The sequence below is a fragment of the Lygodium microphyllum genome, chromosome 11 (assembly GCF_053477565.2).
Source record: "Lygodium microphyllum isolate KBCC chromosome 11, Lygodium_microphyllum_v1.1.10, whole genome shotgun sequence".
NCBI lineage: Eukaryota > Viridiplantae > Streptophyta > Polypodiopsida > Schizaeales > Lygodiaceae > Lygodium > Lygodium microphyllum.
This window is the reverse complement of record NC_141145.1, coordinates 102757358-102777562: the sequence shown is the minus strand read 5'-3', so window position 1 is coordinate 102777562 and position 20205 is coordinate 102757358. Positions and strand designations below refer to the sequence as shown.

The following is a 20205-nucleotide window of genomic DNA, read 5'->3' as shown; positions in this document are numbered from 1 at the left end:
TGTATTCAAATGGTAAAGAAAAATCGGAAAGGCACAAATTTACTTGAATTCAGTAGATGTGAACTCACCCCCATTATCAGTTCTCAAGCATTTCAGCTTTCTACCTATCTGAGTGGTCACAAGTGTATGAAAAGCTTTAAAGACAGGAGACACTTCACTTTTCTTTTTCAACAGATAAACCCAAATCTTCCTGGAACAATCATCAATTTCATTTGCTTTCCAAATTGACACTCATTACAAAAGTCAAGTTTAGAGCCTTTTCCATCAAGCCTCTTCAAAGAGTCAAGGACATCAAGTCCTTTTTGGCTCATATGGCCTAATCTCTTATGCCACAACTCCAAATGACAACCAATTTCAGCAATTGCAAGAAACTTGCCATTCAACGCTTTATAGTGCAAACAATACAAAGTGTAGGGGTAAAAGGCCACTGGGCCTACTCATGTACATAGACCGTCCATTCTTTATTCATATATAATATGAAAGTGCAATAAGGCTATCATATCATTCTTGACAGCACCTACATTGTGTGTGCCATAGTTGCCTTCATACATGGTACGGACATGTTCGTATGGTGCGAACCGTATGGTACGTATCTCCGTACGAATTCGTACGATATTCTGGGCTTGTTTTAGCCACGTCGCTTAGAAATCCTGCGTCCCACGTCGCGTGTTTCTTGCGCCCCCGCTTTTACTCCGCCTGCGTGCATGGCAATTTTTGGGGGGTGGGAAGCCTTGGATACCCCACCTCACCCCCTTTTCCAGCCATGCACTCCCCTCCCCAGCCCTCTTTGGATTTCTTCTAGCTGGCAGCCCTCTCTTTGACCGTTGACCCCTCTTTGACTATTTGAGCTTTGACCCTTTTCTCATCTAGAAAAGGTGCTCCTCTCCTTCATGCTTCCACACCAATTCAGCAAGCACTTGTTACTTACCATTCTCATCTTCCTCTCTTGGATCTTGTCATCTTGATTCTTGAATGGACTTGTGATTTGTCATTCTCGAATCTCACCTCCCATCCCCTCTTTCCCACACCCTATCGAGGCATTTGCCATTCTCAAATCTCATCTCTCATTCCCTCTATTCCGCATCCTATCAAAGCATTTGCCATTCTCTTCTCCCATCCCCTTTCTCTCACTCTTGCTCTTTCAACTTTACCCCAAGGGCCCAACCCTCGGGCCTCTCAAGTCTCCCTCTCAACTTTCAAGAGTCGAGACTCAAGCATCTCTTTCTCTCTCTCTCTCTCTCTCTCTCTCTCGCGGGTCTCTTTATCCGTCATCAGTACCATGACTCCTGGGAAGCACGAGGCCTTCAATTTGCATGCGATCCATGTGGAGAGGGACACAAAGAAGTTCAACTTCCACCATTGGACATGCAAGTATTGCGGAAAGCGCTATACAAGTGGTGTAACTCGGCTTCTCCAACATCTTTCCAAGAAGGGGGGCCAAGTTGCTCCATGCAAGGAGATCCCTCAAAACATTGCGGAGGAGATTCTCGCCAAGATGAGAGGGGGTCCACAAGAGGAGGAAGTGGCTTATTCGCACCAGCTCCTATGTCTACTAACGAGGAAGCATCCAATGTGGGTGTATCATCAACCGATGCGGGAGAGGCCTAGATAAAGATTGATGAAGAGAAGAAGAGGATTGATAGAGTTCTTGATCCTATTCGGGTCGCATGGATAAAATATGGTTGCTCCATTCTCACCAACGGATGGAGTGATCATAAGAAACGAGGCATCATCAACATACTTGTCTCATGTCCACTCGGCACTTACTTTTTGCGGCCTGTAGATACCGGCAAGAGGGGGAGAAAAACGATGGGCGCATTCATTTGGTGCCACATTCGACAAGCTATCATTGAGGTATACATTGCAATTTGAATTTTAAATTTTTTTCACTTTCTTTCATTATGATAATAATAAATATCATAATTCATAATCGAAATTTGATTTATACATAACTTGTAATTTGTAAATTGTGGTTGTAGGTGGGCCCCTCAAATGTGGTGCAAGTTGTTACCGACAATGCATTGAATTGTCGGCGCATGGGCCATTTGCTTGAGGCCGAGTTTCCTACGATTGTGTGGACTCCATGTGCAAGTCATTGTTTGGACTTTCTCATGGAGGACATTGGGAAGCTCAAGTGGGTAAAGAGGGTGGCCCGCAAAGCTACATCAATTGTCACATTCTTCACTGTAAAGGTAAAGGTGCTTGTGATGTATCATGAGCATAGCACATTGGAGTTGAAGAAGCCTTATTCAACTCGCTTTGCTTACATGTGGTTATTGCTAGAGCGCCTTTATGAGGTGTGGTCCGCTAGACAGTGGTGTCCACTCTATGGAATGAGTGGAATGAGCATGAAAGAGAGGAGGCGAAAGCCATGCAACGCTTGTGTCTTAACGAGTAGTTTTGGCAAAAAGTCCGTGCCATTGTCATTGTCGTGACTCCCTTTTATAGGATGTTATGTATGAGTGATTGCGAGGGGTCCACCATGGGCCTTCTCGTTCACTTCTTTAGAGCGACATTGGTAGAGGCACGTGCTTGTACAGTGATCACAGAGACACAACGTGCACATGTTTTAGAGATGGCAGAGAGGAGATGGGCGCGATGCATAAGTCCATCCATGGTTTTGCCGCATTGGTACATCCGGCCTATAAGTCACCGACGATCATGGATGATAGAGAGTTCCGTTCGGATCAGCTTGCTTATTTGACTTGTGTGGTCCTTGTGGATGACCACAATGCAGTACTAGAGGAGCTAGGATGCTATGCAGATCAGAGAGGGCATGTGGCTTTTGCTTCTCCCACTTGTTGGAGGAGAGAGTCACTTGTGAAGCCTTTATTTTGGTGGCAAAACTTTGGATACGCACTGGAAACCCTTTAGCCCTTAGCCACGAGGGTTCTTGCCTAGGATTTCTCTTCGGGTGCATGTGAGAGAAACTGGAGTGCTTATTCTCTCGTTTACACAAAGATTCGCAATCGGCTTAGCACACGACAGTTATAGCGGCTAGTCTATTGGCGCACTAACTTACGCAGTATGAGGGCTATGATGAGTATGGGTAGTCCGAAGCAGGTAAAGTTTAAACACTTAACCATAACATTTAAAATTTGTTGTTGTAACTTTTAAACTTTAAACTTTAAACTTTGAAGTTTAAACTTTATACTTTACAATTTAGACTTTAGCATTTACAATGATCAATCTTACGTGCATCACTGCATTGTGCAGGTAAATGATGATACATTCAAGTTGACGGGCGACAATCTTTCGAGTATACATAAGGTGGAGGAGGAGGAGGAGATGATTTTTGCAGAGCTCTATAGAGAGCTTATAGCAAGAGATACTCGTGACACTCGCAGTTAGCGTGCTCGTGGGCGAGGAGTTTGAGTAGGTGGTAGCAAGGGCATGGTCATTCGACGCCCTCCATCATCGAGGAGGGGTGGTTCGAGTGGCTTGCAGGCATATGTAAGGCGGGGCAATAGTAGCTCACATCTTGTGCCTCATGATGACATCCCCCCCTTGCTTACACAGCTGCCACCTAGGGAGCCATCATTTGATGATGATGGTAACCTCATCAGTGAGGATGAGTATGAGTGTGTCTCATCATTGGATGCCGAGGAGTCATCTTCAGACTCTCTTGATGAGCACTCAGATGGTTCTGATGATGATGATGATGATGATAGTAAAGCCTCATCAATGACATAGATCTCTTTTTTTTTTGGTATCAGATATACTAGATTGTAGTTACATCGCATGTTTTGCGTAGCCCATGCGACTGCGATGCCAGATGGTCACCCTCATGTATCCATCTTATTCTGTAATGAAATGGCTATTTCCACTTTAAACATGTACTCTATGATCTATCATTTAATGATATATGATTTTTGTTATTTAAAAAATCATCTTAATTTTTTTCGTACTAATATCCTACCGTACCTTAAAAAATCATAAGGTACCAATTATTACCGTATTTTATCGTACCGTATTGTATCGTATCTGACAACTGTGGTGTGTGCTCTTCTCTCCCGCATCTTCCTCTTCTCCTCCACAGCCATTGCATCCCCTTCAATTGGTATCAAGGCGGGTTCTTCGCGAGCACTTTCCGGTCTCTTCTCGACCTTTCCCACATGAGGTATGAGATCTTCACTTTAGCCATTTTCATGGATAACAGGGTTTTGAAGAGGGCAGCCATTGTTGAGCTTGCCCGTGAAGCTTGAAGCTTCCTCTCCACCTTTGCCTTGATTAGTGGCCTTCTTTGGTCCCTTGGGGACCCCCACCACCCACCCCCCCCTCCCCCCCCCCTGTCACCAGGTGGTGATTACAGTTGCTTTTCCTATTTACTTATATAAATATCTTATTTTTCTTTTCTTTTGTTGCTGTTGCTTTTTACCCCCAGAGTTCTCCTGGAATAAGCGAGATCTTTGCATGGCCAGAAGAGGCAGCCATTGGGACAAATTGGACTAATGGTTTGTCTGAGTCTTAGGACCAGTTCCATATTGAATGGGCATTGAAGAATAGAATGCCAGTGGTTTGGGACTGTGTGCTTAGCCACTGGAGATGGTGCAGGACAATGAGCTTGGCCAAGATAGAAGATGCACATGTGAGAATGCTCACGGAATAAAAGTCACTATAATTGAGCCACATTACACTTTTGATGTGGTCGCAATGATAAAAGTTGCACAGAACAACTTGAGGAATGCAGGGGTCACCATCCCTAAAATTTAGGGAGTTATTATTTTTGGACCCCAGAATCTGTTCGTGTCATTGTCTTCGTTTTTACACGAGGATTAATTCTTTGGTCTGTGCCAAGGTCAAATTTTGCACCGATCATGGAGAATTTTAGACGGGAAGGTTTAAATGGGAAAATTGTTACATGTATGCCATGTGGCACAAATTCCCAAAAGAGAGAGAGAGAGCATTAAAAAAAAACGTAATAGGCATAAGGGCCAAATGGGAGAATGAAGTTTGGAGGAGCTAAGGGCAGATTGCTGCAAGAAAACCAGCCATGGAGAGTAATTCTACGTCTTTGACTCAAGCATGGAGGTAGAGTTTGTTACCTCTGATCACCTCTCCCTCTATTCTCAGAAGAAATGCTTTGCATGATGGATTGATTCCATCGAAGGTACAATTCTGTGTTTTTCTCTGCACATTGCTGAATAAGAACAGTGAACTCTATGCAATAGTGAACTCTGCACATGCTGAATGAGAACAGTGAACTCTGCACATGCTGAATCGTAAGAACAATGAACTCTGCTCATGCTGAAGAACAGTGAACTCTGCACATGCTGAACAGTAAGAATAGTGTGCCGGACAGTAAGAACAGTGAATTCTGCACATGCTGGACAGCAAGGGATGCTCTGCACATGCTGAACAGTAAGAACAGTGTGCTGGATAGTAAGGGATGTTGATTTGGACATGCTGTACTGTTCCTATGCAGCTGGGATTTATTTAGAAGAGATGAAAACCAACTATTCACAGGTTATGTATTTTGGAACATTACCATTTTTGTAAATTTCTATCTTTTAATTGAAAAAGAAATACCGAGAGGGGCGCCGGTCTTTGGGGCCAATCTAGTGTTGAGCGAGGGAGAGAGGTCTCTGTTTATGTGTGTGTATGTAAAGTCCAGGTGTTAATTGAAGGAACTACCGCTTTATGTGAGTCATAGACCGGTTGCATGGTTCCATCCCCAGGATTTGAATTCTTTTCTGTAAGAATTTAAGCTCGAATAGTTTTGGGTGAAAGGGCCATACACACAGGTTTTACAGAGATTATAGGACTAGAGAGATTGCAGACATGGATAAAGGCAAAGGAAAACTCCCCCATGAAGAAGAGAGTTCTTCTTCTGCTCATAGACACCAAAGAGAGAGTATTGGTGCACAGGTGTTAGCACCTTCTAGATCCGAGATTGAACCACATGATGAGGAGCAAGAATATGATGACTTTTTTATGGCACAACTCCTCAGTATGGTTGGCTCTTTTCAACAGCTGGTAAAGAATCCTTGGATACAAAATTTTTTGAAGTCACATAATGAGGATTCTCAGGCTGAGTCATCACATCATACCATGGAGCGCTCAAAAAGGCAAACCTCTAATGTGCGTGAGCATGTGGAAAAGACACCAAACATGGAGACAGGTCCAGTGCAACAAGAAGCACAAGCACAGGATCAGGGAGTGAATGGTCAAGGCAGTTATGCACAAGTGGCACAACAGACTATTCCTCCTCAGTTTGCTACTTATCCTGGTTACTTTAGTAGTGGGTCAGTTTTTCAAGCAATGGTTGGATTATCCACGGGTTATCAGGGATACTTGCCTAGAGGGCCATCAAAAATAATGCCTATTGAGGCAGTGAACTCACTTTATGATAATATTGGTCTACAGCGTGGTTATTAGACTCTGCAGAGTCCTTATTTGATGCTGGAGTACAAAATGCAGCCGCTGGTTTTTCTCAGCCTAGTGGGCATATCGCAGCTAAGACAGGTGAAATGAATGCTGACAATGCACCTAAGGGACTCCCCTTTTTACAGTCACCTGTCTATGACAACCTGACACCAAAAAGTGCAAAGTCTAAAGACTATAAAGAGGGTGGTCAGGCAATAAAGTTTGAAACCTTCATTGGTATGCAAGATAAGTTGAAAGCTTTGACATTTATACAGCAGTTTGATGCAGCTTACACAGGAGGGAATTTTACTGAGACTTCTAAGGTGCGGAAGGCTGCAACTTTTTTGAAAGGTAATGCTTTGCAGTGGTGGAGCATATTGTTGATGCAAGGATATGCACCTGCCACTTGGGTTCATTTCAAACAGTTGTTTGCAGCCTCATGGTAAACTAACACGTTTGAAGTAGATGTCATGACTGCATGGCATAAATTGGACGCAACAAATTGTACGGATTTAGAAGAGTACAATAAGAAATTTTGGGAAGCACTTTTGCCCGTGAGTTCTTACAGGACAGTGCCCTTGTCATAACAAATTGAAAAGTACTATTGCAGTTTGCCTGAAGCCATCAGAGATTGTTGTACCAAGACCAAGGTTACAAATATGGTACAGTTAATTGAAAATGCTGGTGTGGCAAATGCATTGTTGAAAGGAAAAGGTGATAGCTTTAAAGGCACTGAAAAGAAGGATTCTCAGTTGAAGCAGGATCTTGGCAAGAAGAAGAAGCAATTTCCAAAAAGGACCAGTTTTACAAAGAAGTATTTTTGGAAGAAAAGATTTCAGCAGCAACCTCAGACTTCTTTTAAACAGGGTCAAGGACAAAAGAGGCCAATTTTTGGCAAATCATTTGAAGAAAGAAAGGCTTTAATGATGGTTGGAAAATGCTTTATTTGTGAACAGAAAGGCCATATTGCTTCTAAGTGCCCAAAATTTTTTTCTAAAAAAGAAGCCCATCATTGGCTTAGTGCCTCGTGCAAACTTTATCTCACCAGCATTGACAACTAAATTAATTATATGTCCCGAGGAAATGGGACTAGTTGGATAGGTTGATTTGACATGCCCAAGATGTACTGAACTTGTCTCCCCCATTCCTGGCAAACTTCGTATGCATATTCAGAGCTATGTGGACACAATAGAGAAGTTCCATATTATGCCTCTAGAGGGATGTGATGTTCTGTTGGGTATCCCATGGTGCCACAGGAAGCATGCTATCTTGGATACTTACAATAGAACGATTACTCTTGTACATAGGAGCAAGACTCATGTGTTAGATGTGAAGCTTAAAGGAGAGTCTATCCCAGTTGTTTCTGCTTCTGCAATTACTTCTGTAATGAAAAATCATATTTCTGCGTACTTGGTTTTTGCAAAGCAAGTTAATGAAGTTGACAATAATATGTCTGTACTAGATGAAAGTAGAAGGGCTTTCTTGGATAAATTCAATGACTGTTTCTCAGATTCGTTACCAGGAGAATTACCCCCTGAGAGGCTTGAAGATCATACCATAGATCTTATTCCAGGGACTAGTCTGCCCAATAGGCCATCGTACAGGGTCAGTGCAGTACAGCACAAAGAGATTATGACACAGGTTAATGAGCTTTTAGAGAAAGGACTAATTCAGCCCAGTAGTTCTCCGCGCCGTTTTGTTCACCTGTGTTGCTAGTTCAGAAAAAGGACGGCTCTTGGCGAATGTGTATTGACTACAGAGCCTTGAATAAGAACACGATCAAGGATAGGTTTCCGATTCCGAGGATAGATGACATTCTTGATCGATTACAGGGAGTAGGAATGTTTAGCAGGATAGATTTAAAAAGTGGATACCATTAGATCAGAATCAGGCCAGAGGATATCCATAAGACTGCTTTTAGAACGACATTTGGTCTCTATGAATTTTTAGTCATGCCGTTTGGAATGACCAATGCTCCTGCTACGTTTAACAGGATGATGGATAGAATTTTCCACCCTTATCGAAGTTTTGTTGGCACATTCTTTGATGATATGATTATCTTTTCAAAGAATGAAGAGGAGCATAGAAAACACCTAGTTGCAGTCCTTAATGAGCTTAAGCGTAACAGATTGCTCATTAATGGTAAGAAGAGTGAAATCTTTTTGGAAGAGATTCACTTCCTTGGGCACATAGTTTCTAAAGATGGATCCTACAAAGATAGAAGCAATTGTTTCTTGGCCAGACTTGAAAATTGTTCATGATGTCCGCAGTTTTCTTGGCCTATGCTTTTACTACAGAAGATTTGTAAGACACTTTGCAGAGATTGCTTCTCCTTTACATACGCTTGAAAAGAAGGATGTCAAATGGCAATGGACTGACAAAGAGAAATCAGCATTTAGATGTTTGAAGGGGAAAATAACTACAGATCCAGTACTCATTTTGCCAGATCTGTCTAAGCCATTTGTAGTGCAGTGTGATGCATGTGGAAACAACATTGGTACTGTATTAATGCAGAATGGCCGAGTTGTGGCATACGAGAGTAGAGTACTTTCTGTCGTTGAAAGGACTTACCAAATTTATGAGAAAGAATTATTGGCTGTGATCCATGCACTCTCTAGTTGGAAGCACTATTTGCTTGGTGCTGATTTTGTAGTGAACGGATCATCAAACACTTGGATACTTTCTCACATAGGCTAAATTGTCAGAGAAACACATGCGTTGGGCAAATTTCCTATCTATGTTTCATTTTCAGATAGTGCATGTGGAAGACAAGAAGAATGTAGTTGCAGATGCTTTATCTCGCAAACCACAGGTATCAACTGTTTCAATTCCTTATCACCATGAATTGGATGATATGAAAGAGCAGTATGCTGATGATGAAGATTTCTCTGAAATCTATGAACACTTGATCAATGGCCAACATCATGATCATTATGTGTTCAAAGAAGACTTTATCATGGTGCATGGAAGACTATGCGTTACAAAATAGCTAAGGCCAAAAGTTTTATTAGAAAGTCATGCTCCACCGTATGCATGACATTGTGGTATTGATGCTACAGTCAAAGCGGTAGAGACTTTCTTCTATTGGCCAGCCTTGAGATCTAATATTGATGCATATGTCAGATCTTGCCTTGTATGTCAAAAGGTCAAATTTGATAGACAGAAGGCACTGGGGTTATTGCAAACACTGCCTATTTCAGAAAGGCCATGGGAAATTATTGCCATGGATTTCATTTTTGATCTTCCAAGAACTTCTTCAGGGAATGATGGAATCTAGACTATCATTTGTAGATTCAGCAAACAGGCATATTTCATTCTTGTAATGAAAAAGGCTAAGTCAGAACACATGGTAAAGATATTTATGCAAAATATCTTCAAGTACCATGGAATGCCACGGTCAATTGTTAGTGATAGAGATCCAAGAATGACTAGCTTGTTTTGGAAAGCATTGTTTGAAAACATGGGCACTACACTGAAATTTTCATCTTCTTTCCATCCACAAACTGATGGACAGTCTGAAGAAGCAAAATTTGACTGTTTTAGATTTACTGAAGTGTTATGTTTTAGATTATAAGACTTCTTGGGAACACTACTTGCCATTGGTTGAGTATGCATACAATAATACAGTGCACTCATCTACTGGCAAAGCACCTTTTGAGATTGTGGAAGGTGGAAAGAAATTGCCTTCCATTTTGCAGACAAAAGATAACATCTTTGAAGCAGATCATTATGTAAAAGATTAGGAAGAAGCATATAAAAAGGTCAAGTATGCCTTAGAAAAGTCACAAGATAAACAGAAAAGAGCTGTTGATAGTCATCGTCGGAAGCTCTTGTTCAAAAAGGATGATTGGGTCTTATTGCATTTTGAAAAGGCACGTTTGAGAAAACAGAAGGGCAAGGAACGTTTGTTTCCAAAGTTGAGTATGCGTTATTATGGCCCTTTTCAAGTCTCAGAGAAGATAAATGATGTAGCATATAGGCTGAAATTGCGAGAGAATTGGAAAATTCATAATGCATTCCATGTGAGCTTATTGAGGCCTTTTATTGGTGAACTGCTAGAAGATTTGGTTCAAGAGGAACAGCCTGAAGTAGAGGAATTAGATGAGATTCTAGTTTCTAAACAGATCCTAGCACATAAGGATAGGAAAGTGAAAGGTAGAGTTATAAGAAGATTTTTGGTGAAGTTCAAGAACTATTCACCAATGGATGCCAAATGGATGGACGAGGCTGAATTAGCAGATTTGCCTCAGTTAATGCAACTTTACCGAGAAGCTTTCTTCGTGGAATCTACAGTGACTTAGAATGCTTTTTGAAGCAATGTACATTCTTTATTGTACAGTTGAATATTGTATCTCATTGAATGAAATCTCAGTGCTTTGAAGTTGTATTTGTTACACTTCAGTTGAATGAATGTGCATGTTGTGACACTAATAGTTCGCGCATACGTGCTATCGCCTTGTGTTGCATCCGGAAACATGTATATTAGAAAGGCTCCTAATAATCATAGTTGGATACATGATGTAATCCTCCATCTATGTGAGACTTGAACTTGTGATGACACAAATGGTAGTGGGGAAACTCCTACCATCGCCCCGTGTCATTTGTTAGCAAGTGATACATGCGATGGCACTAATAACATGGAGAATCATGTTATCGCCATGTGTCATCCGTTAGCATGTGTGGTATGCAATCGAGGTCGCTTGCTTCTTTCAAGAGGGGGTATGTCACCAGGTGGAGTTTCTACAGTTGCTTTTCCTATTTACGTATATAAATATCTTATTTTTCTTTTCTTTTGTTGCTGTTGCTTTTTATCCCTAGAGTTCTCCTGGAATAAGCGGGATCTTTGCATGGCGAGAAGAGGCAGCCATTGGGACAAATTGGACTAATGGTTTGTCTAAGCCTTAGGACCAGTTCCATATTGAATGGGCATTGAAGAATAGAATGCCAGTGGTTTGGGATTGTGTGCTTAGCCACTGGAGATGGTGCAGGACAATGAGCTTGGCCAAGATAGAAGATGCATATGTGAGAATGCTCACGGAATAAAAGCCACTATAACTGAGCCACATTACACTTTTGATGTGGTCGCAATGATAAAAGTTGCACAGAACAACTTGAGGAATGCAGGGGTCGCCACCCCTAAAATTTAGGAAGTTACTATTTTTGGACCTCAGAATCTGTTCGCGTCATTGTCTTCGTTTTTACACGAGGATTAATTCTTTGGTCTGTGCCAAGGTCAAATTTTGCACCGATCATGGAGAATTTTAGACGGGAAGGTTTAAATGGGAAAATTGTTACATGTATGCCATGTGGCACAAATTCCCAAAAGAGAGAGAGAGAGCATTAAAAAAAAACGTAATAGGCATAAGGGCCAAATGGGAGAATGAAGTTTGGAGGAGCTAAGGGCAGATTGCTACAAGAAAACCAGCCATGGAGAGTACTTCTACGTCTTTGACTCAAGCATGGAGGTAGAGCTTGCTACCTCTGATCACCTCTCCCTCTATTCTCAGAAGAAATGCTTTGCATGATGGATTGATTCCATCGAAGGTACAATTCTGTGTTTTTCTCTGCACATTGCTGAATAAGAACAGTGAACTCTATGCAACAGTGAACTCTGCACATGCTGAATGAGAACAGTGAACTCTGCACATGCTGAATCGTAAGAACAGTGAACTCTGCTCATGCTGAAGAAGAACATTGAACTCTGCACATGCTGAAGAAGAACAGTGAATTCTGCACATGCTGAATCGTAAGAACAGTGAACTCTGCTCATGCTGAAGAAGAACAGTGAATTCTGCACATGGTGGACAGTAAGGGATGCTCTGCACATGCTGAACAGTAAGAACAATGTGCTGGACAGTAAGAACAATGAATTTTGCACATGCTGGACAATAAGGGATGTTGATCTGGACATGCTGTATTGTTCCTATGCAGCTGGGATTTATTTAGAAGAGATGAAGCCCAACTGTTCACAGGTTATGTATTTTGGAACATTACCGTTTTTGTAATTTTCTATCTTTTAATTGATAAAGAAATACCAAGAGGGGCGCCGGTCTTCAGGGCCAATCTAGTGTTGAGCGAGGGAGAGAGGTCTCTGTTTATGTGCGTGTATGTAAAGTCCAGGTGTTAATTGAAGGAACTACCGCTTTATGTGAGTCATAGACCGGTTGCACCACCACTTGCAACCTTTGTAGCAGCCCCCCAGTCCCATATCTATAGCTGGTGCAATCGCGCCATGTTGATAGACGTTTTTTCCAGCATGACAGAGATTTACAGCAGCTCCTCACCCACGTGGCACTTTTTTATGGTCCATTGAGATCCCCTGACAGTTGGTATTGAGCTTGGGCACTTATACATGACTTGGGGCTTTGATCTTGAGCTCCTCTTGGCTGTATAAACAACAGCAGGCCTGATTTCAGCCTACAGCAGCCCCCAGCTCATTTACTTTATTTGGCACTTGGTTATGGCTTGTTGAAGCCTCTTGACACTTGGCTTTGGATTTGGACACTGATATTTATGGTTGGCATTGAGCTTGGAGCTGATTTAGCTCATCCATGGACTGTTTGAAGTGTCCTAGGATCTATCCAGAACAGGGCAGCAACCAACATTTCATGTCTATGCTTATTTACCCATATCATTTGATACCCGATCATGCCCAGATGTTGCCTACATATCAAGAAATGTATGTCTATGATGTGAGATGCTTTTGGGGCTGAATTTGCTTAGCCATTGATTGTTTTACACAGTCCACAAGCAGCCCAAAACAAGGCAGCGCCCTGTCATTACATTTTATGCCTATGTTACATGGCCATTTGATGCTTGATTATGCTCGGTTGGTGCCTATACATATGGGAAAGTATGCTTATGGTTTTGAGCTTGGATTGAGCCACTGCTTGCTCAGTTTTGGACATTTATTTACTGCTGGAAAATTCAGGGATGAAGCTATTTATGCTATAGTTGGGTTATGCTTATTTGGTCACGGGGTGCTCCCAGCTATTTGGGGCTATGTACTAATGTATTTGGATGATGCCACATGGTTCTTTTTGCTCTCAGAATGCTTTTGAGCAAGAAGTAGAGCTCGATTTTATGGTTCACTGCCATTTTTTATTTGTAGCTGGCATTCCACTTATGACTGCTTATGCCTAGGCTACCCATGTGGGTTTATGTCTTGGTGGATGCTTTTGGGTTGCAGTATGACAGATGTTTGGGCTTGATAAGACTTGCGTTTGAGGACTTTTGTGGAGCTGTTGGACATTGATTTGGCTTTTTCCGTTATGACCTTGGATGCTACTTGGCCTTATGCTGAGATGATTTTCTTGGATCTTGGATGTTTGGTGAATGTGGATACATGTTGAGCAGTGATTGCTCCATTCTTCTTTGACAGTTGGATCTTGAGCTTTGATTGCTCGTTGGTATTTGGATTTGTTGCGGGATACTTGGTTGATTAGTGGACTTTATAGTGCTTGGGGTTGCAGTTATGGCTTTCTTGCTCCTTTGTTGTCTAGCTTTTATGCTAATTGGGTTATTGTTGCCCGTTTCAGGGCACTAAGGTCCATGTTAGAGAGCAGAGTCATATTTGCCACTATGGTTATGGGCTGATTTCATGGTTGAATACCGTATGCTCTTATGACAGATGCCTTATGCTTTACCGTACTGTGATTGGTTATGTTATGCAGTTGGCTACGACTCTTCTTCATGTGGGAGCTTTTGTATCCTTGGTTGATGCCTTTATGTCCTCCGGTCCATTGAGGTTTCATGAGCCTTTGTAGCATGCTTCCACCACTGATGTACTTGCAGATGATTGTCTTTATGAGCAGGTTCCCTTTGTTGGGATAGCCCTTGGCTCCTTAAGCTCTGTGGATGCTATGGATAGCCCTATTCATGATGACTTGGATTCCTTGTCATCTTCTACAGGTTTTTCAGTTACAGATGTTGTGTGCTTCCATTGTGGAAAGTTTGGGCATGTTAAAAGAAAATATTTTAGACGGATTAGAGAGTAGTAGAGACAGAGACAGACTCGACATGAGTAGAGAGTCAGTGATGCAGCAGGTGTTACCACTCTTTCTAGTGTTGAGATACATGTAGTTACCCATGATGATGCAGTTGAGCATGTCCTCATGTCATCTAGTTTCCCTATAGCTTATTTGCTCAATGATCAGGTCTATGCCTTTGATTGGCTTTTGGACTCTATGGCATCTTGTCATGTTATCCCTCATAGAGGATGGTTCTTTTCTTACAGGGAGGTTGATAGATGTATTGATTTGGGCCTTGAGCAGACTTATGCTAGGTACAGGGACATACACCTAGCTTTGCCTAATGGGACTTCTCTTATACTCAGGGATGTTTTACATGTTCCCATGCTCAGTAAGAGCTTGATTTCTATCAGTTAGTTGCGTGATGCAGGTTACTCTGTTTTTCTTTAGGATAGGTCATGGAAGATCTGTCGTGGTTGCTTGGTTTTGGCCAGAGGTTCTAGAGTTGGTTCTCATTGCCCAGTGCACGCCTCTCATGTGGGAGATTCTATGGTTGTAGTTATCCTACCACATGCATTGTTATGGCATTATCGCCTAGGCCATATGCACCACAGAGAGATGGAGATCTTGTCTCGTTCAGATTCCATCCTGCCTCCTTTGTCACATGCAGATCTTGATGCTTGCCCTGATTGTACTTATGGTCCTTGCAGAGTCCCTTTTGCTCATGGCGATCGTGAGAGGCATGATCCTCTAGATCTTGTCCATTGTGCAATATATGGATCTATGCCTTCCCAGTCACTTGGTGGAGCATTGTACTTTATGACCGTGGATCATGCTACCCATTGTGCTTGGGCTCTTCCCTTGGTACGGATTGAGGATGCCGGAGTTATGCTTGACAAGTTTATGGATTCTATTGGTTGCAAGCCTAGGTGATTGCAGATGGATTATGAGAGTCATGCTATCTCTCCCAGCTTTCAGCCCTATTGTCAGCAGTTTGGCATTGATTTCCTATGTCCATGGTATTATGGGATTGTTCATGGCATGTGCTTGGCTTTACAGGCAAAGGTTACTTCTATGCTTACCACAGTTGGGTTATCTTATGGCTTTTGGGCTAAGGCCTTATGACCGTAGTCTACTTGCTTAATAGAACACCGTGTCTGACTTTGGATGGTATTACACCACACGAGGCATGGAGTGGCATGAGATCCTCTTATGATTACTTGAGGATGTTTGGTTGCCAGGCATTTGTATGTATGCCAGATATGCTTATGTCACACAGATGTATCCTTCTTGGTTATGGAGATAGTGACTTTCAAGCTTACATGTTATGGGATTTGGATGCTCGACAGGTTATACGTAGCTGCCATTCTATCTTTTATGAGATATAGACATCTCTCAAGCCTCTTGATGTGCGTTCAATGCACTTTACTATCTTGATACCCCATCTAACATGTGTCCAAGATGTTGGTCCTTCTTCTATGATTGACTTTGGAGAGTCTGTGCTCTCAGTTGTCTCCTATGCACCACACTAATGCTATGTGCTACTCTGATGCTTATGCATTACAGCCTTGCACTCATGAGTTGTGCTTGCTTCATGAGAAGCATTCTTGGACTGCTCTACTGTATGGAGTTGTGGGATCGCTTGTCTCTTGGATGTCATGGACTTGGGAATGCTTCACTTTTCTACAGAGGTTCCTGATGCTTATTGCATAGCTTGCTTTCCGATTGGGCGTTGGGTGAGATGTCATGATTTCTCACCTTGTCTCTTTTTCTGTTTCTTTGTTTTTTCACTCCTTGGCCCATTGGCATTTCAGTGGGAGGTTGTTGGGGTAAAAGGCCATTGGGCCTATCCATGTACATAGACCGCCCATTCTTTATTCATATATAATATGAAAGTGTAATAAGGATGTCATATCATTCTTGACAACACCTACATTGTGTGTGCTCTTCTCTCTCGCATCTTCCTCTTTTTCTCCACTGTCATTGCATCCCATTCACAAAGTGTCCTTCTTGGTTCCTTCTGCAATCAGCATGGAACCCTTTTTCAATTTCCACAAGCCACCACCAAACAATGTAGTGTAACCATGCAAGTCAAGCTTACCAACAGATAGTAAACTCTTTTTGATACTAGGCACCTTAGTGCCCTGAAACGACGTTTCGGGGCTGCCGAAACGGACTGGCCGTTTCGGACCGAAACAGAAATGGTAGACCGGCGTTTCAGCATCTTGTGGTCTGTTTCGGGGTACTCCAACCACCGCCGCCGCCGCCGCCGCCGCCTCCTCCTCCTCCTCCTCCTCCTCCTCCTCCTCCTCCTCATCTTCATCTTCTTCTTCTTCTTCTTCTTCCTCTTCCTCATCCTCATCCTCATCCTCATCCTCATCCTCCTCTTCTTCTTCTTCCTCTTCTTCTTCTTTCTCTTTCTCTTCCTCTTATTCCCCCCATTAGCCTTTATTTCTTTCTCTTCTTCCTCTTCCTCTTTCTCCTCCTCCTCTTCTTCTTCTTCCTTTTCTTCCTCTTCCTCTTGCTCTCTTCTTCTTCCTTTTCTTCCACTTCCACTTCTTCTTCTTCTTCTTCTTTTTCTTCTTCTTTCCCTCATTACCTAAAGGCTAATCATGGCGTTGGATCCATATTGGAGACACGTCACTCTAATCAAGGGATACGAAGGCTCCGACGAATCAAAGAAGTGGCGGCACAACTATTGTGGATTGGAGAATTCAGGGAGCGTAACATGCATGAAAGACCACTTGGCATGCGTTCCCAACAAAGACATTGGGCCTTGTTGTCCAGACTACAGCTGCCAGTCATTCATTGATGTTGATACTTATTACTCAGTAGTTACTAGAGTCTAGAGACTAGTACACAATGTTCAATGCTCATTGGACTTTAGAGTTTTAACTGATTATTCACATGACATAGTTACATGTATCATTGTATCTTGATTTCACTTATTATGCATCTTGATTCTTGTTCCATTGTTCTTGATGTTAGTCTCCACTGTTCTTGATGTCAGTCTTCACCGCTCTTTAGATCATAGATGATTTAGGAGTCATAAATTATAATTCATTTGTTGTCTTCAGTTTTGAAAATGTATAATGAATCACGATTTCAATCATATAACATGGACTCAAAAGTTTTGTATGAAATTTGGGTACATGTTATTGTAGGCATTGATATATTTACATACCCACATAATACTGTATTTATTTTAGTGTACAATCCGAAACGCCGTTTCCCTGTTTCCAAAATTTGGCCGAAACTTCGAAACTCCGGTTTTTCCCGTTTCCGTTTCCCTCGTTTTGGAAACTCCCCCGTACTATGCCAGGCACATATTTGACATCTTTCAACACAAGCTCTTGTCCGTTATCTAAAGACAAGTGTACAGTGCCAATCCCATGAATGCTGCAATCATGGTTATTTCCAAGGTACACTTTTTCATAATTGCTTGCATTGAACATAGCAAAACACTCCAAGCAAGGAGTTACATGGAAAGAGGCACCAGAGTCTACAATCCAAGTCTGAGTGACACCATCATCAACTGACAAAAGTGCATCAATCACATCAGGCTTGGTAATCTGCATATCTTGCATGTAACATACAAGGGCATCATAATCAACTGCACCTAATACATCAGCCTCTATATCTGAAAGCTCCTCTATGACTACACTGGAGGCCACATTGGCCCTTTCCTTGCCTTTGGTTGCCTCAGATGCATGTGTCTTATTCTCTTTCTTCTTTTTTCTCTTGCATTTTTCTTTCTCTCTTGTTCCTTCTTGTAGTACCTACAATCAGGCTTCTTGTGGCCCTTTCGACCACAATGATAGTAAGTAATGTCACTCTTTTCCTTTCCTTTGCTCTTGCTTCTGTTTCTTTGTCTAGCATTTGCATTTTTCTTTTCAGCCTTGCCTCTTACATTATAAGCTAAGTTGCTGACTTCTCCACTAGACATACGTCTAATTTCTTCATTCAGGATTGAACCCCTCACACCATCATATGAGAGATTGGGGTTATTGTTGAGAGAAACCACCAAGGTCTCCCAAGAATCAGGTAGTGTCATGATAAAAAAGATTGCCCTTAACTTATCATCAAAATCCAAATTTGCATCCTTGAGCTGATTTAAAATGCCAGTAAATGCACTCAAGTGCTCAGTTGCAGGCTTTGACTCATCCAATCGCATATTCATCAACTTGCGCATTAAATGCACCTGATTAATAGATGTGGTGATCTCATAGGTAGTTTTCAGCTTCTCCCATATTGCATAACCAGTATCTAAACCCTTAATGTTTGTCAAAATGTCATTAGTGACACCCATCTTTATGTAAGCCACAACCTTTTTGTTAACTCTGGCCCAATCTATATTAGACATTTGTGCGGGTTTATCTTCGTGCAAAGCATCCTCACAATCCTTTAAGAACAATATGTCCTATATACGGTCTTTCCAAAGGTTAAAGCCATGACCATCAAACCATTTGATTTCCATCAAACTCTTGATGTTTGAATTGGAAGAAGTTGCAGCCATTTTTATCACGAACACAAGAGTAAATGCCTTGGACTGCAAAAGCACAAGCTGAACCGGCAAATACACTGCTGTTCTTTTTCAAACAGTAATAAATCTTTGCCGTTTGTACATAAACCACTACACGGGCAAAAACTGCAGAAATTTACCAAATTCTGCACAAAGCCCCAAAATTCCAAGTCCAATAGTGCATAAATGTCAGCCAATCTGACCCAGCCGAGCAAAATTTTACCAATGCATGAAAAGCCCCAATTTTTCGGGGTCCAATGTCAAGAAATTTCGACAAAATTGACAAAATCCCCAATTTGATTGAGGTCAACATGTCTGCAATTTTTGACACGAATGTCACTTCCAGCCACAAAGAAGATCAAATCTGGGAAAAGCTCCAAATTTTCGGGCTCAAATTTGCACAAGTTTGAGACTTGTGCTTCCACGTGCGAACTCCTGTCAGGGGATGGAAATGAAAGAATTTTGGAAATTTTTGTTAAAAAAAAATATTTATGTAAAAAAAAACCGAGGGGAAAGGGTTCGTTGACCTGCCGTTCGGGTTTGTTGCTGCCCGTCTCGTCACACGTGCTGCCTGGCGCTTGCTGCCGTCCATCGCCAATCGCATGCTGTCCGCAGGTTACGCCTGATCGCCAGCACACGTGCTGGTCACAGGTCTGTCACGCCTGCTACTGCCCCGTTGCCTGTTGCAGCCCAGTCACGCCACACGCTTTGTTGCTGGTCGCCTCGAGCAGTCTTCTGCTCGGCTGCCTGCACTGGTCTTCTTCACACGACCTATTCATTTGCTGATTGTGTATCGCCTGTCAGCTGTGCTTATGGACTGTCAGTCTGTAGCGGTGTTGCCAGCTAGTCTGAGCTTGGGAAGCGTGCACAACCTGTGCTCTGATACCAGTTCTTGAAACTCAGCTTGAGGAGTGAGTAGTAGTTAAAGAAGAGAGAGTGAGTGAGAGAGAGAGTGAAAGTACGATTAGATATAGGTGTACCATGCATGTGGGATGTGTGCATAGTGGATCTAAAAGTGGATATGGGTTGATTGGGCATAGGCATGGTAGCTAGATGTGGAGCCCAAGGAGGAGGGATGGAAACATAGTAGGCAAAGGATGGAAATCCTTGCGTGGGAGTGATCCATGGAGTGAGGGATGATGCATCATAGGTAGAGGATGGAAATCCCTATGTTTGAGAGGTCAATGGATGGGGGTTGGAATGTTCAGGGGTAGTGAGGGGAATGACCATCGTAGTTGTCCCAAGATATACATATATCTATACTCGTAGGTGCATGTAAGACACAATGTGAAAAGGTGGCATTCCTACTAATGAGATACTAGGGTGCAAAGTGGGATTCACGTTTGG

General features: G+C 42.3%; 2 protein-coding genes and 1 pseudogene across 5 annotated transcripts in view; all 3 read left to right on the top strand.

The window, feature by feature from the left end:
• The window catches only part of LOC148029174 (enoyl-CoA delta isomerase 1, peroxisomal-like), a 93586-nt gene that overhangs the window by 59475 nt on the left and 13906 nt on the right, over positions 1-20205 (top strand). The gene's annotated exons all lie outside the window — the stretch shown is intronic.
• Positions 5953-7042, top strand: LOC148029176 (uncharacterized; annotated as a pseudogene).
• Positions 7816-19754, top strand: LOC148029175 (uncharacterized). Its single transcript, XM_087688756.1, has 3 exons — positions 7816-8007; positions 10110-10658; positions 19548-19754. The coding sequence occupies exons 1-3, from the start codon at positions 7816-7818 to the stop codon at positions 19752-19754; spliced, it is 948 nt and encodes a 315-aa protein (XP_087544882.1).